Below are 23,855 nucleotides of genomic sequence, written 5' to 3'. Positions count from 1 at the left end.
GACCTGAGCTCAAGGCAGCTGCTTAACTGGCTGAGACACCCAGGCGCCCCTGTTCTTCCCCCCTTCTATTCAGCATTGCGTTGGAGGTTCCAGCCAAGGAAATGTGGGAAGAAAAAGAAATAAAAGGTATTCATGATGGAAGGAAAGAAGTGAAACTATCTTTATTTGTACATTATGTAATACATATAGAATGTCCTGTATAATTACAGAATGTCCTAGGGGATCCACTAAAAAATGAAAACTAGTAAGTGAGTTCAGCAAGGTTGCACAATACAGGATCAATATACAAAAGTCAAATGTATTTGTATACACTAGCAAAGAACAATCCAAAAATGAAATTAAGAAAAGAATTCCATTTACATTACCATCAAAAAGAATAAAATACTTAGGGATAAATTTACCAAGAGAAGTGAAAAACTTAGTCTGAAAACTACAAAACATTGTTGAAAGAAATTCAAGATCTAAATAAATGGAAAGACATCTGTCTGTGTTCATAGATCAGAAGATAATATTAACATGACAATACTCCCTAAATTGATTGCAGATTCAATGCAATCACTCCCAGAATCCCAGCTGTCTCTCTTTTTTTTCTTTAGAAATTGACAAGATAATCCTAATATGTATATGGGAATTCAAGAGACCCAGAATAACCAATACAATTTTAAAAAAGAAAAATAAAATCGGAAACTTATACTGCCCAATTTCATTTTAGTTGGTGTTTTTAGGATTATCTGGCATTTTTACTAATTATGAACATGTTATCAAACATACATACATATTTATTTTCTGACTGCATTTGTGTCATCCTTCTGTAGAAATTTATTATTGCACATAAAGAGGATGACATTTTTTCCTCCAGTAAACCATACAGTATATTTTTAGGTAATTTTAAAATTTTGATGCTAGATGGCAGTATTACATTACTCAAAGTCTCCTCAGGCACCTTTTTCTGGAGAAAATAGAGTATTTAGGATGGTGACTTTGAATAGTAGGAATAATCAATGCCTGTGAGTTTATAAAGAGAAACTGTGGGTTCTCTAAGTATTTAGTGATCCCTTTCCAGAACACTGTAGAAACTGTAGGGGAGGAAAAATAATTTTCCTTCTATCCTGAGTTCTTGGCTGAGACCCCACTATAATAAAAGACAGTTTATCAATATGCATGCTTCATGTATGCCTGAGAGATACCCAGGGAAAATGAGTAAACTCCCTGAGATGGCCCTAGCCACCACTTTACATACCATCTTCATCTAAAGACAAAAGAAAGATATTGGGGTGGGGCAGGGTGGGAAGGCATCAAATTATAGGAGGTTATTAGAAAAAGCACAGTAAAAAGTAAAGGTAAGGTTTGCTATACAGATTTTTGTTGGTGTAGTCTCCATTGACAAGATTCTCTTGTGATTTAGTCACCCTTTTCTTCCAAGTATAGAGAGGGAGATACTTACAAATGGAGATTTTTTCTTTATAAATGCAAATTTCTCTTACAAAAGGGTAACTCTGTTCCATATTCAGAGCTTCTCTAGTGTCTGCTGTTTCTCAAAAATAATCAACTCAACAAAGTCCTTATCCTGAAGAAGCATATTGGGGTGGCATATTCTGCCACCCTTCTAAACACAGACTCTGAAAAAGACTCAAAAAATCATCAGTACCAATCACACTGCTGTTGCTTGATGTCACTCTCCTATTTCCCTCCCTTTTCTAGTAACAGTTAAGCCACTAACACCAACAGTTCTAGGAAATTGCTCTGCTGGGGAAAGAATTAGAGATTGTGGATCAGATGACTTAGGTTTTTACTTCCAGTTCTATCAAGTATTTCCACTTAAGGTCATTCTCTGTTCCCTTATCCTTAAAACAAGGGTGTTGTGTAGATGAAGTCTAAGGAAGATTTTACCATCTCTCAAAATCCATGATTAATATAGATGGAGACCACTTTTTTAAAGAGATACATGGCAGGGCTTTTAGAGCACCAAGAAAAAGAAACTGTGGGAAACAGAAATTAACAAATTTTTTCAAATGATCAATTACATTTGTAATTTAGATATTTTTGTAGACTACACAGTGAAAAAAGTAATTTTTTCACTGTGTAGTCTACACAGATTTTTACAAAGAATGGTCAAAGTTCTAATGCTTCATTACAGTGTCTGGAATAAAGAAGTTCTGTGGCACGGAATTGATAATGAATAAATAATAATGAGGAAACAATAATATAGGATTTAGAAAAAGTAAAATACAAAATAATAAAAGAGTTGTCCTTTAAGCAAAGAATCAACTTTAATTAAAGGAAACTCAGAAGCAAACCACTTGGGTCTTAAAATAATGTTTGTTTTGGGTTCTAGGTGGTAAATCTTGACATATTTATCTTGACATATCTTGACAAATCTAGGAATCTAAGTAAAGAACTTCCTTGTGTAGTAATCAGGCTGAAACAAATCCTCACATATGCCTAAAATTTGGGTCAATTCAATCAAAAGTAGCAGATTTCCTGTTGGTTTTTCCTGCCTTTCAGTGTAAAACATAAATTAATTTAGTGCTGTCTTATTGCTTTATTGCCCTTTTAAAATCTAAACCTCCACGCCTGCAAATACTGTGAAACATGTTTAGATAATTATGAGAAACTGAAATGCCTGTCTGTTGTAGATTAGTAAAGGTGTGTGAGCTGAACTTACTGATAATCACTGCAGACATAACTGATTTAAAAAGAATTTAATAAGTTGTAAAATTATTTTTCTGCTTCTATAACATCTAGAAAAAGTACATTATGTCAAAGAACAAAATTCAGCCAAGTAAATTATAGGCTTTATTAATTGATTCATGAATCAGGCAGCATCCCATCTAGCAAGTAGAGGGAAGCTCTAAGGAGTTGTACAAAATAGATTTTTATAGGAAGGAGAGTAGGGCAAGAAGTTATTAGCAAAAGAAAAGTAGGGATTGGTTCAAACAAGGTCACCTTCTCATAGGGGGAAAGGCAAAGGGTCCTATTAGGTGGATTACCTCACCTTTCTTTGGCGGGATGAAGAGGGCCCATGTGATAGATTACCTTATTGGTCCTGAACAGAAAATTTTACATTGATTTTGGCGGGATGAAGAGGGCCCATGTGATAGATTACCTTATTGGTCCTGAACAGAAAATTTTACATTGATTGTCTTAAAATTTCACTCCTTGGAGAAACCAAAACTGCAGTTAAGTCTAAGTTTGCTCTACTGGGGCAAGTGGCTCTACTTTGGACCTGCAGTTTTCTTTCTAAAAAATTATAATTTACAATATTTTTAATAGCAGTTTAGTTTTTTTTTTTTCCCAAGATCTTATTTATTTGACACAGAGAGAGCACAAGCAGAGGGGAGTAGCAGGCAGAGGGAGAGGGATAAGGGGGCTCCCCGCCGGATGTGGGACTTGATCCCAGGACTCTAGGATCATGACCTGAGCCGAAGGCAGACGCTTAACCATCTGAGCCACCCACGTGCCCAATAGCAGTTTAGTTTTTATTTTCTTTTCTGCAGAAATAAAATCAGGTGTTTCAAACAGTTTCAACACCTGATTTATAATGTGGAGTTCTGTTTATAGTCTGACTTTAAGGTTAAGAAATTTAAAAAATACTTAGAATTATAGTAGAGAAGATAAACCTATTAATTTAGGGAATTTGAGGGGAAACTATAGTGACACTGTCAATTTGGGGGTGAGACTGCTTTGGGGATAACATTATAACTGAACATACTTATGTACATATATTTTTATGGAAAATAAATCATATTGTCTTATATAGTCATATATAAGCAACCACATAAATATATAAGCATGAGGAAAAATGTTATATAAGGTATCATGAAACAAGAAAAAACTTGCATTTACCGGGCCAACCTTGTAAATGAAATCATTTACCTTCTTTGGAGAAAAAAATAAATAAAAATTAAATATAAGGTGAATATATTATCCCATTTTATTTTCATTTAATGATGGTAGCAAAAATATACCATGGTAGTAGTGCTGACAGGAAAGGGGGAAGAGTAGAAATGATCTGGGTAGTTGAAAAACTTCAGCTTCTTCTCTTTATGAACCTTTTTTAATAAAGCAATGGTATATGAACTCTTCTGCATTATTATCAGATCTCTCTATTTTATGATTGACAATTACACACAAGGGCAAGTTGAGGTCCATAATAGTGTTCTGTGCTAAAGAAATTTTGGGAAGGGCGCCTGGGTGGCTCAGCTGGTTAAGCCACTGCCTTCGGCTCAGGTCATGATCCTGGAGTCCCGGGATCGAGTCCCGCATTGGACTCCCTGCTCAGCGGGGAGTCTGCTTCTCCCTCCGACCCTATCCCCTCTCATGTGCTCGCTCTCTCTCTCAAATAAATAAATAAAATCTTTAAAAAAAAAAAGAAATTTTGGGAAATGCTTGGAATAAGATAGTTAAACAAGTTTCTTAGCTATAGTATTTCTCAGACCCTTTGATAAATTAACATTCATTATAGTGGTATGCTGCATTTCCCAAACTTTTTGGACACACAAACGCTTTTAGTTCTGGGGTGTCTGGGTGGCTCAGTCGGTTAAGCATCCAACTCTTGGTTTCAGCTCAGGTCATGATCTCAGGGTCAGGAGATTGAGCCCTGCACTGGGCTTTGAACTCAGCATGGAGTCAGCTTGAGATTCTCTCCATCTCCCCCTCCCTCTGCCCCTCCCCCTGCTCATGCATGCTCTCTCTCTCTAAAATAAATAAATAAATAAAATCTAAAAAAAAAAAGCCACTTTTAGTTCTATGCTATTGTTGGGGAAGAAAAATATCCCTCTACCCTTTAAGATTCTTCTGGCTGCTGTCTGAATTAAACAGGAGATAGATTAACAGGAGAAAATCAAATTTAATTTGCATGTATGGAGGTGTCATAAATATGGGACCTAAGAAGTGACCAAGACAGACAGCTTTTATACTTTTTAGATGGAGAAACAAATTTTTTATGAACTGACAGGACAAAGAAAATTTATGTTTGGGAGCTTTAATTAATAAGGAATCCTAAACAGAATTGAGGCTGGGGTAGTAAATTAGTAAAAGTAACAAGGTTTGTTTATATAGACTTCCCCATCTCTGATGATAAGGATGTCTTTCTAGCTCCTGGTGCAGGGAGGGTACCTTTCACATAGGAGATTTGTTTCCTACTTTTGGGAGACAAAAGGTCAGAGTGTTCTTGCATTGGCTGTTTCTTAAGTAACTTTAATTCAAAATAATAAATATACTCCATAGCATATTTTGGGATGGCCTGCCCTAAGCTCCAACACTATACCTATGGTATTTTCTAGAACATGATAACATGTCACTGTAGTTAAGGGATTTCAGGGCAGATCAAGGAAAAAGATATGACCACAAGGTGGCAGTAGGACACAATAAGCTTCATTTAGGCTGCGCTTTGACAGATTTGCTTTCAGAAGTCCCTCACAACATGAGATCTTCCAAAGACAGCAATGTGTGTGTGTGTGTGTGTGTGTGTGTGTGTGTGTGTGTGTGTGTGTGTGTGTGTGTGTGTCTGGTGGGGGCACTACTGAGAAGGAAGGAGGGTAAAGGAATTCCCAGAGGACTGGAGAGGAGGTTTGTGTGTCATGATGTTGCTCAGCATCAAGATAAGGGAGTCTCTGGGTCAGAGAGCTCCAAAGGGCAAGAGTGGCTTGAGTGCAGTTTTCCAGGGTATGCAAAGCAGGCAGGCTCTAGATGCTAAAAATCTGCTTCTTTAGGCTGTATTTAAAATCATTGAATGAATAAAGATTTGATGCTGGTGGCTTTTTGAACAATAGTCCCAATCTGCTATGAAGAAATAAACTATGTAGGGGTGCCTGGATGGCTTAGCTGGTTAGGCATCTGCCTTCAGTTCAGGTCATGATCCTGGGGTCCTGGGATCAAGCCCCGCATTGGGCTCCTTGCTCAGCGGGGAGCCTGCTTCTCCCTCTCCTCTGTGGCTCCCCTGGCTTATGCTCTCTCTCTCTCAAATAAATAAAATCTTTAAAAAAGAAAAAAAAAGAAACTACATAGAGGCCATCTTTGGTTCATTTACATAGCAGTAACAGTTGGTAAATGCTGGCCTAGATAATCTTCTAGGTCAAAACTACTGTTATTCTATTCCAAGGATTTCAAACTCCTGTCATTTTAATGTGTACTTTCACTTCTAGTAAACCCACATGAAAACATAAGAAGTGATTTGAAAGGGATATTGTGTTCCTGCTCCAACTGCTAAAGTTAACTGATAATTATTCTTTACGGTAAAGCAATGGTTCTCAAAGTGTGGTCTGTAGATCCTATAGTCTGAGACCCTTTTAGGGTTGTGAGCTAAGATAGTCACTTTATTCATGGAACATCGTTTTTACTTGAAAGAACAGCTGACAACCTAAGGTTCTTCAGACTTGGGTACTTGTCAGACTGTTTTTTTAAAATTTAAAATAAATTAATTAACATATTGTGTATTATTAGTTTCAGAGGTAGAGTTTAGTGATTCATCAGTTGCATGTAACATCCACTGCGCATTACATCAAGTGCCCTCCTTAATGCCCATCACCAGTTACCCTGTCCCCCCACCCACCTCCCAGCCAGCACAGATTATTTCTTGAAAAAGAGCAAAATAAGCCTGTCACTTCAAAGAAAACAAATGTCAGAGTTTGTTGCCAATGATAAAATTTTAGCTTTCAAATGGATTTTGGAAAATTTGTATCTATCATTATGATCTTGACAACTACCCAATGGTGATATTAACAAATGTGATTGTTTTGCTATAATAAAATGTGTCGACATTGGAAAATCTATATTACTAAGAGAACCAATATTTTCCAAACTGCCAATGCATGACATTACAAAATCACGTATGGGTAAAAGATCCAATCAAAATACAAGACAGGCCAATGGATTGTAATGTGAGTGTATAAAAAGTTCATTGATATATTTTCGTCTTCCACACTGCAACTAACCTTTAAGAAATGACCGCTTACTGAGTTTGGGGGTAATATCAAAGAAGAGTGTCCACAGGGTAACCAGAAAGATAATGAAGGTAAAATTAGTAAAGGTTGATTTTTTTTTTTTTTTTTTTTTTTTAAAGATTTTATTTATTTATTCATGAAAGACAGAGAGAGAGAGAGAGAGAGGCAGAGGGAGAAGCAGGCTCCCAAGGAGCAGGGAGCCCGATGCGGGACTCGATCCCAGGACCCTGGGATCATGACCTGAGCTGAAGGCAGATGCTTAACCATCTGAGCCACCCAGGCACCCCAGTAAAGGTTGATTTTATAATATGTTGCCTAGTCAAGTTATCCGGAGACAAATATAATAGAACATTAAAATAGAACTATTTCAGCTAAGGTTCCAGGACTAGAGGTACCAGCTACTCTCTCATTCCAGTGAGATTCCAGACCTATATATGACTTGCAAATGCTTGGCTGAGATCTGATTTTGGAATCCATGGCACTTCATCCATTCAAAGATACAAAAGTGTTAAAGTGAGAAGGGATGGAGAGTTGGAAATTGAAGAAAGGATTTCTCTGAAAACAGCGGTGATTGGAGTTCTGGAATGAGGGCTGGAGGTGCTTGTTTTTCCATTCAAGCCCAGTGAAAGGAAACTCTAAGGAGATTGGTTGGAGAGTCTGATATGTCTCTTGGGCTTGGAGGACACAGGACACTAATATCAGATCCACATCTGAGAAAACTAAAGGGCAAAAGGCTATGGCGAGAGTCTCTGTAGCTAAAGAGAAGACTGAGGTTGGGATGTATCTGCACCCTTATTGCTTAAAGTATGTGTTTCCTGTGGAGGGATGAGGGCTCCCATGGGTTTGCCTTATATTTTGCTCATGAAAGGAACCCAACTAAGTTAGGAAACCTGAGCAGAAAGAGACTGAAGGTATATTGCTGGATGCCTGGGGAGAGGAGAAAATAGGAGCTACTAACCAGAAGAGACATGCTGGCTTGAATCAAGAGAACTGCAGATAGGAGATATATGCAATGATGAGGGGCTGGTAGGAAGTGGGCCCTGAAGAACCCCAAAAGTGCCCCACTTTTGGGAAAGGATGGATCATCTCACCCACAGGGCCTGGAGTGCTGAGCCTTGATCACACTAGCACTGGTCAAGTAAGACTTTTCCTTCCCTTACTTCTGTGCTTGCTTATCCCAGTCCCGCCCTGTACTAACATTGGTGGGATCAGAAACCATGGTGGGCAAGCTGGGGAAGGAAGAAGAGAAGTGAGGGATGGTAAAATACAGAAACCAACAATGTCCCCTTACCCACTGCAGCCAACTCTTAGCTGACTGGAGGAGCAAAAGCTTTAGCTTGAACTTGTTTGGACTACTGCATGGACCTAAGACATTTTAATTACTGAAACGAGAAGTTTCAGGGATACAGAATGGCAAGACATTTTAACTATCTGAGAATGGTAAGTCAATGGCACCTGAGATTTCATCTGGCAGTAGGGAAAAATTAGCCTCTTTAGAGCAGATTTGCAATAAAGTAGTGTGAAGAAAATAGAATCACTTTACGAGTACCCCTTGCTTGTTCAATATATTGATCAAACATAGCTCAGTGGATAGATTTACACAACTTGATTGGTATTCTGGAAAGATTATCAAAGATTGCTGTTATACAATCCATATACTGTGGTCTCCTCCAGCTTAAAATAAGAGCCTATTGGTTAGAATACAATTTTCTGCCTTGTTTGATGACCAGAAAACCTCTGCTTGCCTTCTCACAAACCCCACGAAAATATATGCCAGTACCAATCCCCTGCACTCAGTCCCATGAGTTTTTCTTGTTCTAAGTGATTTTTTAAAGATTATTATTACTAATTTTTATAGATAAAACCACTCACATGATAAAAATTCAAAAGGTACAAAGGGTGTATAATGCAGGATTTTCCTACTCTTGTCCCTCCACAATTTTCCCTGGAGGTAAGCACTGTTAACAGTTTCTTTATTTTTAAATAGGAGTTAACAGTTTCTAATGTCCTTTTTGACTTTAGTTTTTTGAGAAATGTCTTGGCCCAAAAGATTTAGTCTTCATTATAGATGCCACTGATACAAAATACAACCCGTTGAACACTTGGTTTACATTGACAGTCCATACATAAGAAAGAACAGAGGTTGTTAAGAGGATTTCTAGGATCATAACTCAACCTAGAGAGTAACTGTTTAGACTGTAATTAGAGAAATGAGCTGGAAGGACTGGACATCAGTGCTGACTTACAAGTCAGGTACAGGTTATACTGTGGTACGTGGCCCATTGCAGGTGTAATGCAAAAGGGTTGAGGTACTGTGGTTTCAGGACACAGTCATATATAGTATCATGGCTCTTTTTTCCCCACAATAATATAGTATCTTATTCATTATTTTATATAAATTGTGACACCAAAATGATATTTTTGCAATTTTAAAATTTATGTTCTTATATATCACTATTAGCTCTATTAGATTTTGTAAGTAAAATATTCTTTTAAAGATTATATTTTTATTTATTTGAAAGAGAGAGAGAGAGAGAGAGAGCATGAGTGGGGGAGGGGCAAAGAGAGAGGGAGAAGCAGACCCCCCAGTGAGCAAGGAGCCTGGCGTGGGGCTCGATCCCAGGACCCCGGGATCATGACCTGAGCTGAAGGCAGACGCTTAACCAACTGAGCCACCCAGGTGCCCCCTAAGTAATAACATATTTTTAAAGGTAAAATCTTTATGTTTTACTATCTTTAGTAGTCTTTTTTTTTTTAAAGTAGGCTCCACACTCCCATACCCAGCATGAAGCCCAACATGGGCTTGAATGCTTGAACTCACAACCTGAGGTGAAGACCTGAGCTGACATCAAAAGTTGGATGCTTAACCAACTGAGCGACCCAGGCGCCCCTCTTTTTTCTTTAAAAAAAGTTTTTTTTTTTTATTGGAGTACAGTTGACACACAATATTACATTAGTTTCAGGTGTACAACATAGTGTTTAACATCTCTCTATGTTATGCTATCCTCACCACAAATATAGCTACCATCTGTCACCATACAACATATCACTGGTTATATTCCCTATGCTGCACCTTTTATTTCAAGTATCATGGCTCTTACACAGACCACATGGGCTGTGACTACTTTGTTCTCCTTCAGCGAAGTATCACATTAGCCTAAGAATCTAAATTGTCCTGAATACGTTATGCTATGCTCACCACAAATGTAGCTACCATCTGTTACCATACAATATCATTGGCTATATTCCCTATGCTGCACCTTTTATTTCCAGTATCATGGCTCTTATACAGGCCAAATGGGCTGTGACTACTTTGTTCTCCTTCAGTGAAGTATCTATCACATTAGCCTAAGAGTCCAAATTGGTCTGAATCTCAATGGCTATAGTTTGATGAGATTAGAGTCAACAGGTCATTCAGCATATTTAATAGATGTAATATTTTAAGCTTGAATTTTTTTGTCTACATAAAACATCATGTTTATTATCAAGACCCCTACCATCATCATCATGACTAACATTTATTGAGCTTTCACTATGGACTAGCCACTATATAAAGTGCTGTCAGACAGTTATCATGACTAAGCTTATGAGGTAAGTACTGCTATTATACCCATCTTACAGATGAGGAAACTGAATAATGGAATGGGTTGAGTAGTTTACTTAAGGTAACACAGTTACTAAAAAATGAAGCCAGGATTTGAACCACCCAATCTATCATACTAACCTGTTATTAGGGGGCATCCATGGAAGAGTAATATACGTATCTGAGGACAGCAAGTGAGGACAGCTTCTACGGCCTCATCAGTCAGATTCACACAATGTCCCATATGAATCTCCTATTTAAAAATAAAGAAAGGATAGTCAAAAGAAAAAACAGATTTACGATGACAGCATGAAAAAGCTTGGGAACTACTCTGATACAAAAAGAACCAGGGGTGCCTGGCTGGCTCAGTTGGAGGAGCATGAGACTCTTGATCTTGGGGTCATGGGTCCGAGCCCCATGTTGGGCATAGAGATTACTCAAATAAATAAAACAAAAAACAACAAACAGAGCTGCCTGTGTGGCTCAGTTGTTTAAGCAGCTGCCTTCAGCTCAGGTCATGATCTCAGGGTCCTGGGATCAAGCCCCATGTTGTCAGGCTTTCTGCTCAGCGGGGAGGTCTGCTTCTCCCCCTCCCTCTCCCTCTGTGTGCACTCTCTCTCTCAAATACATAAAAAATCTTTAAATAACAAACAAAAAGAACCAAATATCTACTTGCAAGAAACATTCAATAGAAAGGACTAATGTAAGTATGCAGTAATTTGGAAAGTATAGATGATTTAAAAGTTAAGTGCCCAACCATATTATAAAGCAATATGGCAAAATCTATTAAAACTGAAGATGAATACTCCAGAACCCAACAGTTCTAATTGAAAATGTCCACTATACAGAGTAACTCTTGTTTATGTGCCCAAGGAAACAATTTATAAATGTGCTCATTTTAATACTATTTGTAATAGTAAAAAAGGAGATAATGGATAAAAAAATGGTGGTTTATTAATGGAACAGATAAAACAGTTAACATGAAAAATATCTACTTGTATTAATAGACATAAATCTCAAACATAATGTTAGTTCAGACACTTTGGAAAACAGTATGGTCTTATCTTTTTTTTTTTTTTTAAAGATTTTATTTATTTATTTGAGAGAGCGAGAATGAGAGAGAGAGAGCACATGAGAGGGGGGAGGGTCAGAGGGAGAAGCAGACTCCCCGCTGAGCAGGGAGCCCGATGTGGGACTCGATCCCGGGACTCCAGGATCATGACCTGAGCCGAAGGCAGTCGCTTAACCAACTGAGCCACCCAGGTGCCCCTGGTTTTATCTTTTAAAGCTAAATGTGTACTTACTATATGATAATCCCATTCCTAGGTGTTTACCCAAGATAAATGAAAATGTATGTCTACACAAAAGACTTGTATGCAAATTTCTATAGTAGTATTCATAACAGTCCAAAATTAGAACCACCCAAATGTCCATCAAATGGCACATTCACCAATTCTGAACAAACTGTGTCATATCCACACTATGAAATACTACTCAGCAAAATAAACAAATAAATAAAAGTAATGAAACAGTAACACATGCAACAACATAGATGAATTTCAAAAACATTTTGCTAAGTGAAAGAAGTAAAAGAGGGATGCCTGGATGGCTCAGATGGTTAAGTGCCTTTGGCTCAGGTCGTGATCCCAGGGTCCTGGGATCGAACCCCACATCGGGCTTCCTGCTGAGGAGGGAGCCTGCTTCTCCCTCTCCCTCTGCCTGCCACTCCCGCTGCTTGTACTCTCTCTCTGTCAAAATAAATAAAATCTTAAAAAAAAAAGTAAAAGAAAAAACTAAAAAACAAAAAAAATGGGCATTGCATGACTCCATTTATATGAAATTCTAGAAACTTTAAAACTATAATGCCAAAGTAAATCACTGGTTGCCTGGGGATGGAAGCAGGTAGAGAACTGATTGCAAAGGGATGGGAGAAAATGTTGTACGGTGACGGAAATATTTTATACCTAATTGTGGTGGTGGTTAAAGGCTGTATAATAATTACCAAAATTCATCAAACTGTACACTTAAAATGGGTAAACTTTATTGCATGCAAGTTATACCTTAATAAAGCTTAAAAAATTAAACATAATTTTGAGTGAAAAGCAAACTGTAATAGAACACATATAAAACTATTATGTGAAAGTTTAAAACATAAGACAATACAATATCTTGTTTATGGATCTATATCTATATGTGTCTATCCATATATAGGTAAAGTATACAAACATACAAAGAAAAATAAACAGGTGTCTTTATTTTTTATTTTTTTTTATAAAGATTTTATTTATTTATTTGAGAGAGAGAGAGAGAGAGAGCACAAGAGGGGTGGAGGCTCAGAGGGTGAAGCAGACTCCCTGCTAAGCAGGGAGCCTGATGTGGGACTCGATCCCGGGACTCCAGGATCATGACCTGAGCCGAAGGCAGTCGCCCAACCAACTGAGCCACCCAGGCGCCCTAAACAGGTGTCTTTAGACTGTGGTTACTTTGAAGGAAGAAAGGGAGAATAAATGTGCAGGGAGCTTTACATGTAACATATAATTTTTAATAAGGAACTAAAATAAGTACGGAAAATGTTAAAATTTAAGTGGCTGGTCCACGGTTTGTGTTATATTACTTTCTATCCTTTTTCATATGTTAGAAATATATATCCCTCGTTTTATGTCCTAATTAGGAATCCTTCTGCACTGGTGGTGGGAATGTAAAATGGTACAGCCACTGTGATAATAGTATGGCAGTTCCTTAAAAAATTAAACACAGCATTGCCATATAATCCAGCTATTTCACTTCTAGGTATATACCCAAAGAATTGAAAGGGGGGACTAGAACAGATTATTTGTATACCTATGCTCATAGCAGCAGTATTCACAATAGTGAATAGGTGGAAACAAGTATTGACAGATGAATGGATAAACAAAATGTTTATGTATATACATACACACATATAAGCATACATATATAGACACATACTTATATAAACATATACACATGTGTACATATATATATATATATGAATATACCATATATATACAATGAAATATTATGCGGTCTTAAAAGGAATGACATTCTTTTTTTTTTTTTTTAGATTTTAGTTATTTATTTGAGAGAAAGAGAGAGAGCACAAGCGGGAGGGAGGGGCAGGTGGAGAAGCAGACTCCCCGCTGAGCAGGGAGCCTGATGCGGGGCTCAATCCCAGGACCCTGGGATCATGACCTGAGCTGGAAGGCAGACACTTAACCAACTGAGCCACCCAGGCGCCCCAGGAATTAAATTCTGACACATGCAGGGACACAGATAAACCTTGAAAACATTAGGCTAAGTGATATAAGTCAGACGGAAAAGGACAAATATTATATGATCCACTTTTATGAGTTATCTAGAACAGGCAAATTCATAGAGACAGAAAGTAGAACAGAGGTAGCTAGAGGCTGAGGAGAAGGGGTAATGGGGAGATATTGTTTCATGGGTAACGAGTTTCAGTGTAGGATGAGGAAAATGTTCTGGAGATGGATTGTGGGTATGGCTTCACAACAGTGTGAATGTACTCAATTCTACTGAATTGAACACAAAAAATGGTTAAAGTGGTAAGTTTTCTGTTGTGTATATTTGACCACAATAAAAGACATTTTAAGAATTCTGGAAGTAAGATTTATCTAATAGTTGACATGTATATTTATGGTATTAATATTTTTTCCTCCTGAAAAGTTGATATTAAGTTGGTATACTATTATAATCAATCATATCTTACAAATAAAGGAAACCTGAGTATATTGAAAACTCATAAAAACTGAGGAAAAAAGCATCTTGTTATAAATTGGCAAACATGTCCTATGATATAAGTTGGCAAAGGCTACAGACAAAGAGATACAATTTGAGAACAGATGGAAGGAATAGCATTCAACATTTAAAATATATTAAGGCATAAAAAAGAGATTCAATCCTCGCAAAATTGTGAATTTACAACATAACCTTCATGGGAACCAATTTTACAATATGAATTTAGGACCTTAAAGTAGCCATACCTATTGATCCACTTTTTCTGTTTTGTGGAGTTCATTACAGCAATGGAAGAAAAAAGTATAAACCCCAACATATGATTATTTCTACTAGCTAAAAACTGAAAATAATCTGAATTACCAACAACAAAAAGGAAAGAAATGATACATCCTATGAACAGATTTTGTTCTCTGATGTACCAATGTCTAGAACATAGCAGGTACTTAATGAATATTTGTTGAATAAATGAAATTCTACAGGCAAACAAACTTTTAACCATGAAGATTATAGAAACTTATAAGTATGACCATAATATAAAGTTAATATGGTAACATTTATTGAGGGACTATCTCGTGCCTGGAACTTCAGTAACATATGGGGATAAAATGATGATAAAATGATGAACAAAATGGTCTCTGCCCACTGGGAACTCAGATCAACAGAAATTTCAGAAATAATCATGACATTCAATAAATGTTTTAATATGTTGTTTGTCAATCTTTAGGAGAGGTCCTTAGACTTTTTATTATTATTATTATTATTTTTTAAGATTTTATTTATTTATTTGTTAGAGAGAGAGAGAGAGTGCATAGGCAAAAGTGAGCGAGAGAGAGTGAGCAAGGGTACAAGCAGGGGGAGCTGCAGGCAGAGGGAGAAGCAGGCTCCCTGAAGAGCAAGGAGCCTGATGCAGGACTCGATCCCAGGGCACTGGGATTATGACCTGAGCCGAAGGCAGACACTTAACCGACTGAGCCACCCAGGCGTCCCGTTTTTTTTTTTTTTTATTATTATTATTAAGTAAACTCTACACCCAACATGGGCTCGAACTCATAACCCCGAGATCAAGAGTCGCACGCTCTACTGACTGAGCCAGCTGGGTGTCCTGAGGTCCTTGGACTTTCGACTGAATTTATTTTCAAATTATAAACAATTAAGCAACATCGATAATATAATTTCCAGGAACAGAACATATGAAAAGCAAGAGATTAAAACAGAGCACGTGATAAAAGGTAGGAACACATATGGTCCGCAAGAGAAAAGTCAGTAAAAAGATGAAAAAGTTTATCTTTCAATTTGAGCCAGAAATTGTGGTCACATAAATACTAGATGCTATGAGACAAAGGTTAAAGTATATTTACTCTGTTGAAGGAAGGAATTAAGTTCTAATAAAGTTTAGAAAGATTTCCATTGAAATGTTTTGGCACTTATAGAAATAAGATTTGGAAAATCGAAAAAAATAAAAAAATAAAATAATCGCCAGCACTTACTGGTAACTGAATCTTTTTCTTTTTTTTTCTTTTTTTAAAAGATTTTATTTATTTATTTGACAGAGAGAGCCACAGCGAGAGAGGAAACACAAGCAGGGGGAGTGGGAGAGGGAGAAGCAGGCCTCCCGCTGAGCAGGGAGCCCGATGTAGGACTCGATCCCAGGACCCTGGGATCATGACCTGAGCCAAAGGCAGACACTTAATGACTGAGCCACCCAGGCGCCCCTGCATCTTTTTCTAAGTCTGCTTAGGTTGGTAACCAGCTCCTAATTTTATAATACTGAAGTAAATACGTAGGTATGTTTCCTTTCACTGCATGACAACTAATTTCCTGGTGGTTTTATTAGGGAATGATAAACTGTGTTAACTGTTTGGGAACTTTATTAAAAATGATGATTATAAGATAATGTTATTGTAAGAATTAAATAACCTAATGAATATAAAGCAATAGTAAGTGTGGAGGCTGGACAGTGCTCAACAAATGTTAGTGTTTCAAACAGTAAACATTATGGCAGAGTTTATTGCCCCTACAGCTAGCATGCAATTTGGAATTTGGAACTCAGTATAAGAAAATATGGTAATTTCTTAATCAAAAGATTTGTAAAAATATATATACTATATGTACATACACATGCACACACATACATATAAGCAGGATTTAGATATAAAAAGATAAAAAAATTGTCTCTGGGCAATAACTCAAGGAGAAATATTTTGGCAAAAACATGGTACTGCTATTCTTTTATGATAGTTATTGCTAACATTTATAATTCATTTATAGCCTGTTTACTTCCAAAAAGAATTTAATGTGGCTGATTTTTTTTTAAGATTTTACTTATTTATTTGAGAGAGAGAGAGCATGAGCAGGAGGGAGGGGCAGAGGGAGAGAGAGAGAAGCAGACTCCCCCTGAGCAGGGAGCCCACCTGGGGCTCGATCCCAGGACACTGAGATCATGACCTGAGCAGAAGGCAGAGAGATGCTTAACCGACCGAGCCACCCAAGCACCCCTGATGTGGCTCATCATTGAAAAGCACATCTATATTATTATTATTATTATTATTTTAAGATTTTATTTATTTATTTGACAGAGAGAGACACAGGGAGAGAGGGAACACAGGTGGCGGAGTGGGAGAAGCAGGCTTCCAACTGAGCAAGGAGCCCGATGAGGGGCTCCATCCTAGGAACCTGGCTTCAGGACCCGAGCTGAAGGCAGACGCTTAATGACTGAGCCACCCAGGTGTCCCATGAAAAGCACATCTATATTAAATAAGACTAAAAACCTCACTATAAACTGGGAAAGGAGGAAACCAAAATCCTGGGATGAAAGGATTCTTAATATATTTAGAAGCAGGTTATAGATGCCACATCAGTCACTGAATGGAAGGCCTGAACACTAATTTAGGATCTTCTTAAATGTACAATGTGGCTGTTGGGGAGGAAAACCTTTTTCCTCTTATTAGGTTCTATCTTTGGGAGCCTGTGAATTAAAATGACAGACAGACAAGCAAGAGAAAAGGCAAGTTTGGTCACACACAAGCTCACAAAGAAAGTGGTTCAAAGAAATGGCTACAGTATAGAGTTTATAGATTATCTTCATAGGAGAAAGGGAGGGGGAGAAAGGACATTTAGAGAAAAACAGATGACTTTTAGGAAAAACAAAGTGGGCTTTTAGAGAGTAGATGGAAGGTGTGATAGTCTTGTGACAATTTTCTTTTATGTCATTGCTCATCTGACTCCTCCAGTGATAGGAGTGATCTTCCCTGGGATTGGGTAGTCTTTCTTGAAGGGGGTTTGATGGCAGCTGAATTCTTTTGGAAGGCTCTGTTTTAGGCAGATGGAGGGAGAGTGTTTCAGACAAAGCCTCTTTTTGCATCTGCTGATTCTTAAACATCTTTAGTTCAAAATAATTTTTTAAAAATATTTTATTTATTTATTTGATAGAGAGACACAGCGAGAGAGGGAACATAAACACGGGGAGTGGGAGAGGGAGAAGCAGGCTTCCTGCAGAGCAGGTAGCCCGATGTGGGGCTCAATCCCAAGACCCCAGGATCATGACCTGAGCTGAAGGCAGACGCTTAACGACTGAGCCACCCAGACATTCTAGCTCAAAATAATTTTTGTGTGACAGGTGTATTCTGGATCCCTGCATGTATATTAAGAAAGTAGGATGGCAAGCCACTAAGTAGGCCTGGTAATGAAAATTCTAAAGAATATCATTTTACATTGATGAACTTTCATAATCTTCACTATAATAAGATTATTCTTCAATGTGTTAGAAGCTAAAACTTCTGGAAAATGAGGACTTTCATTGGAAGTAAAATGGGTATTTATTTAAAGCATGCTTTACCTCCTAACTTTACCAGTTTTTCCTTACTCTGGAAATAACGAGGTAGAGGCAAAAACCAAACCAAACCAAACCAAAAACACGCCATGGAAACACCTAATTGATAATAAGGCACTGGTTGTTTTCTACATTCAAAAAACAATTTCTGAGGATAATATAAAAATTTAATTAGCATCAATTTTATAGAAATCTTAAAATTACCTCTAATTTCTTGGCACAAGATCCATTAACAAGCGCAACCACGCCATCGTCAGATACCTAAGCAAAGAGAACAATCAACATGGCACATAAATGGGAAAGAAGAAAGTAAAATTTTCCAAATATTATTAATCACTTATATATGGTTTTATTGCCTCCCATTCAGCAAACATGTGTTTTAGCCACACTTACCTTTTTCACCCTTACTTAAAATAATTGAGGGGATTGTGCCAAGTTATATTGCAGTTCTATAACCACTGAAGTATGAGGTGGTCAACAATTCCAACAAAAACCAAAAAAATTAATTATGTTCTTCTGATGAGTCATGGAAGTTCACTGGGCAAACACATACAGTCTTTATATTTCAAGTCTATATTTCATTTACCTGAGTAGCTGAAAAATCAACACACTGCAAAAATGGGCAGTTTTCTCCTAATGCATGTAAGGACACATCGGTAATACCTAAACAGCCACCTAAATCAATGATCTTTAGCAGCCGGCAGTTGAATGCAAGAGCAAGGACTCCTTCATCAGTGAGATTGCAGCATCTTTTCAAAGAAGCTTCATGCAGGTATGAACAAGAGGAAGCCACAGCTTTTATTCCTGAGGGAAAACAATTACGTATCAATGAGCTATATATGTATACATATGAGAAATGCGACTGATTTTCATTTTCGCAATCACCAGTATTGATATACCCAACTGTATGTTAGCCTTTTGCAAAGTAGTCCATCTCTGAGGATATACTTACCTTCCGGTGATGCTGTCATTATTAAAACTCTTTTGGAATATTTCAGGAATTGTCTACCATAGGCTGTAGTTTATGGCAAGCCTTTATTGTTGACAAGTAAATTTGCCCTTAGGAAATAGCCAAAAGTCATTCAGAATCAAATTAGGTCATTAAAATTTTTATGTATTTATTTATTTGACAGAGAGACACAGCGAGAGAGGGAACACAAGCAGGGGGAGTGGGAGAGGGAGAAACAGGCTTCCCGCTGAGCAGGGAGCCCGATGCGGGGCTCCATCCCAGGACCCTGGAATCATGACCTGAGCCGAAGGCAGACGCTTAACAACTGAGCCACCCAGGTGCCCCTCAAATTAGGTCATTAAATAATAGATGAATCTTTTTGTTACAACAAAAGTTTTAAAGTAATAAAGTTAATTTTCTTGTGGACTCTGAAGGGAAATCAAAAGTTAAATTGCCCAAATGTCTTAGGTGATAGTTTTCATGCTTATCCTTAGGAATCATACTTCTGTCTATTCTCTCTTCCGCTTTTGACTTTTAAATCCAGTTAAATTGATGTAAATGCACATTGGAGACTGGTACATGATAATGTGTCACAAAAATAAAAGAGTACTTTGCAGATCCTGGGCCCTTCAGTCATGCATAAACATTATAACAGTGTGAAAAGATAACTTTATGAGCAAAATACACAAAAGGGAAGATGGTGAATTCATGTGTAGGTCATTTTTACTCTTCTCCATATCTTAAGAAAGGACTTTTAATTAATTAATTAATTAAAATTAAAAAAGTTCTCCCTGAAAGAACTTTTGTTTTATTAGTGTCCAGCAATAAAGTTCTTTTTAGTGAGGCATTATTTGTGTAAATATTTAAAAACTTATGTTTCTTTGTAATATTATGAATAGCCTAACTTGCTAACCAAGATAATTGCAAAATACAGCAAACTACTCAAAACATTTTCCAGAAACCTAGCTAGCCAAATAAGTCCCTCTTTCCTATATTGAAGGAAAAGGTTAAAATCCTTTATTGATTAAGAAAAGGGTAAAAAATCCTCTAGTGTCACTGAAAAATGCAGTTTGGCTAGCTATAAAAAACTATGCATTGTAGGGGAAAAAATGTACAGCATAGGGAATACAGTCAATGGTATTGTAATAGTGCTGTATGATGACAGATGGAAGCTACACTTGTGCTGAGCACAGCAGAATGAATACAATTGTCTAATCACGAAGTTGTACACCTGAAACTAATATAACATTGTATGTCAAATCTACTCCGATAAAAAATTTTTTTAATTCAAAAAACATAAAAACAAAAAACAAGCTATCATTGTACAGACTGATAAGAGAGTGCCTAGTAAGTTTAATCTGATGATGATTTAACTTTCTGTGGTAATTTTGCATCAAGAAAGCTTTAACGAAGTATGAACTGCTAAATAGCAAACGAATGTCAAAGTGTTCTGAGCTCTCGTACATGGATGTCCATCCACATTTACTTTAAATATGTTTCAAAAAAATATGTTTCTCTCTCTCTCTTTTTAAAGATTTAGTTATGTATTTGAGGGGTGCCTGGGTGGCTCAGTCATTGGGTGTCTGCCTTTGGCTCAGGTCATGATCCCAGGGTCCTGGGATCGAGCCCCGCATCGGGCTCCCTCCTCAGCAGGAAGCCTGCTTCTCCCTCTCCCACTCCCCCTGCTTGTGTTCCCTCTCTCACTGTCTCTCTCTCTCTCTCTCTGTCACATAAATAAAATCTTAAAAAAAGATCTTTAAAAAAAAGATTTAGTTATGTATTTGAGAGAGAGAGAGAGAGAGCACGGGGGCTGGGAGGGCAGGTCAGAGGGAGAGGGAGAGAGAACCTCTAAGTAGACGCCTCACTAGTGTGGAGCTGGATGCAGGGTTTGATTTCATGACCCTGAGATCATGATCCTGAGCCAAAACCAAGAGTCAGATGCTTAACCCACTGCACCATCCAGGCGTGCCTACTTCAAATACGTTTAGATTACAAGTAGTGACTTACCCAGTGTATTTTTTAACTTACAGCAATGGTTATAAGCAGGAATTCTAATTTGGATTCTTTATCTTAGTTTGAATATTTTTATTGATAAATACAGTTTCTGTTTCTTCAACATCTTCATACTCACTTTTGACATATTAATTATACTAGATGGTGAACAGGAATCTACCAATTTATTCAGTGTTAATAAACATACCCTTTGAAGTTATGGAAATTCTGTTTTCTTTGGAGGAACTTAAATTTAATTTCTTTAGTTTTCTGCAGTTGCGCAGGTGCAGGAGAGCAGTGTCTGAAATATCACAGCTTCGCAGATCTAGAGTTTGGACTTCAGGATGTAAAATCTGTAAAAAATACATGATTTTGAAAACTTAATTTTTCCTATAAATATAAATGTTTCTTCCATGTTGAGTGTTTTGGTGGCCATGACAGACAAATGGTGGATGGAAAACAGAGCAAAGAATACAAAAACTTATCTGAGTGCAGACACATAAAACATAAAGCAGGAAGAAACAAGCCCACTTCCAACTGGAGGTATAGCTTCTAGTGCCCTCAAAGTCTTTACTGGGACACGTGGCATTGTTGACGTGGCTGGTACAGAGTAAGGACCCACTAGACCTGAGAAGCAGATTCAAGGTGCTGGCATGTGCTTATCTTTTTCCAGTAGTTCCTGACTGTTATTAGAGATCCTAGCTATGTGCCTCTACTCAGCAGGTATGAGTATTTAGTCTCTACATAATGAATGGTTATAGGATGTGAGTATTGCTTTTCTAGAACATTTATCTCCTTCATTCTTATTGGGAGCAAGTACAAACAAACCCAGTATTATTGAATATTTACTTCAGGGCAACTAATAGCAAATCGATTTCAAACTGTTCTGAGCTCTCTTCCTTGGCTCGCTCTTTCTTTTTTATTTTTTTAGAATGAGGGGGTGGGAAGGGGCAGAGGGAGAGGGAGGAAATCTTTTTATTTTTTAAGATTTTATTTATTTATTTATTTATTTGACAGAGAGGGACACAGTGAGAGAGGGAACACAAGCAGGGGGAGTGGGAGAGGGAGAAGCAGGGTTCCCGCCAAGCAGGGAGCCCAATGTGGGGCTCGATCCCAGGACCCTGGGATCATGACCTGAGCCGAAGGCAGATGCTTAACCACTGAGCCACCCGAAGCCCCAGGGAAAGAGAATCTTAAGCAAGCTGCTTTCTACTTTTTTCCAAAGTAGAAATTGCTTTACTTTTCTGAATAAAAGTGATGTACTATTGTAAAAGATTCAGACAATATAGAAAAGTTATAAAAATGATAAGAATAACTATTTCTATTTATTGAGCACTTACCAGGAAAGGTACTAAGTGTGTTATATACATTATGTCATTTAATATTCTGTCTCAAACACAGACACACCCCTGAAAGATTGGTCACTGCCATTTTATAAATCAGGGAATTGAGGCACCTGGAGCTTAAGTAGTAACATAAAGTACATAGTCAAAAAAAAAAAACAACAAAAAAAAAAGAAAAAAGCAGAGCTAGGATCGAAAACCAGGTCTTTCTAATTCTAAAGGCCATGCTTTTATCCACTATAACTAAAATTAAATCGGAGGGGGAGACGAACCATGAGAGACTATGGACTCTGAGAAACAAACTGAGGGTTCTAGAGGGGAGGGGGTGGGGGATGGGTTAGCCTGGTGATGGGTATTAAAGAGGGCAGGTACTGAATGGAGCACTGGGTGTTATACGCAAACAATGAATCATGGAACACTGCCTCAAAAACTAATGATGTAATGTATGGTGATTAACATAACATAATAATAAAATAAAATTAACCATAATACCAACACCCAGAGAAAAACATCTAATTTCTGATGTTTTTTGAGTTAAAAAAGAAAACTGAAGAAAAATGGGATCAGATTATATATACTTATAAGATGAGCACTTTTACAAAAACAATTTATTGTGGGTGCATTCTGTTCCATTTTATGCATGCACCATAACATGTTAAATGCATTCTACACTGACAAACGCTTCAGCTGAACCTTTAGGCTGATTTAGGAGGCAATATAGTATAGTGATTAAGAACATGTCTTCTGGAGGCAGACTGCCCGAGTTTGAACCCTATGAATATGATCAAGCTCTGGTTTTTCTATGTGTTTGTGGGCCTCAATGTCCTCATTATTAAAATGGGGATAATATTTTGTGAGAAGTAAAGATGTCTGGCTTATAAATATATGCTGTATATAACTGTCAACTGTTATTATAAATATTATGATAAGCATACTTGTGTGCTTTCCCTATTATTATTTTCTTGGGATTGATGTCAGAAGTAAATGGTAATTATATGAAGTGATGGAGATGTTAAATAACCCACTGTGGTAATCATTTTGCAATGTATAAATGCATCAAATCATCGCGTTATATTGTTTGCTTTAAACTTACACAATGTTATATGTCAATTATATCTCAATAAAACTCGAAAAATACTAGGACTAAAATTGTCGAGTCAATAGTAAGCACATTTTTAGAACTTTTGATAGTTAATGGCAAGCTGTCCTCCTAAAAGGTTTTTAATCAATTTATACTCCCATCAATAGGAGATAAAAGTGACTATTGCCCACACTATTGTCAACACTGGGTATTATTATTTTTTAAGTCTGCCAAACTGAAAGACAAACTGCGACTTTTATTACTAATGAGGTTAAATTTCCTTTTATATGTTAGTAGTGATTTATATATTTTCCTGTGAGTATTTCCTGATTCTTTGTTTTAGTATTGTTTTAATTTTTC

At 37.3% G+C, this 23,855-nt stretch overlaps 1 protein-coding gene across 1 annotated transcript in view; it reads right to left on the bottom strand.

Annotated features, from left to right (window-relative positions):
• Positions 1 to 23,855, bottom strand: part of AMN1 (antagonist of mitotic exit network 1 homolog) — a 52,575-nt gene that overhangs the window by 2,835 nt on the left and 25,885 nt on the right. The window contains exons 3-6 of the mRNA XM_027595490.2: positions 21,280 to 21,424; positions 18,717 to 18,934; positions 18,335 to 18,391; positions 10,669 to 10,780 (exon numbers count right to left, since the gene is read on the bottom strand). Coding sequence (XP_027451291.1) covers positions 10,669 to 10,780; positions 18,335 to 18,391; positions 18,717 to 18,934; positions 21,280 to 21,424 — 532 coding nt within the window. The remainder of the gene's footprint in view (positions 1 to 10,668; positions 10,781 to 18,334; positions 18,392 to 18,716; positions 18,935 to 21,279; positions 21,425 to 23,855) is intronic.

This window comes from Zalophus californianus, chromosome 9, assembly GCF_009762305.2.
Source record: "Zalophus californianus isolate mZalCal1 chromosome 9, mZalCal1.pri.v2, whole genome shotgun sequence".
NCBI classification, from domain to species: domain Eukaryota; kingdom Metazoa; phylum Chordata; class Mammalia; order Carnivora; family Otariidae; genus Zalophus; species Zalophus californianus.
The sequence above is the reverse complement of the archived record's forward strand: the minus strand, read 5'-3'. Positions and strand labels throughout refer to the sequence as shown.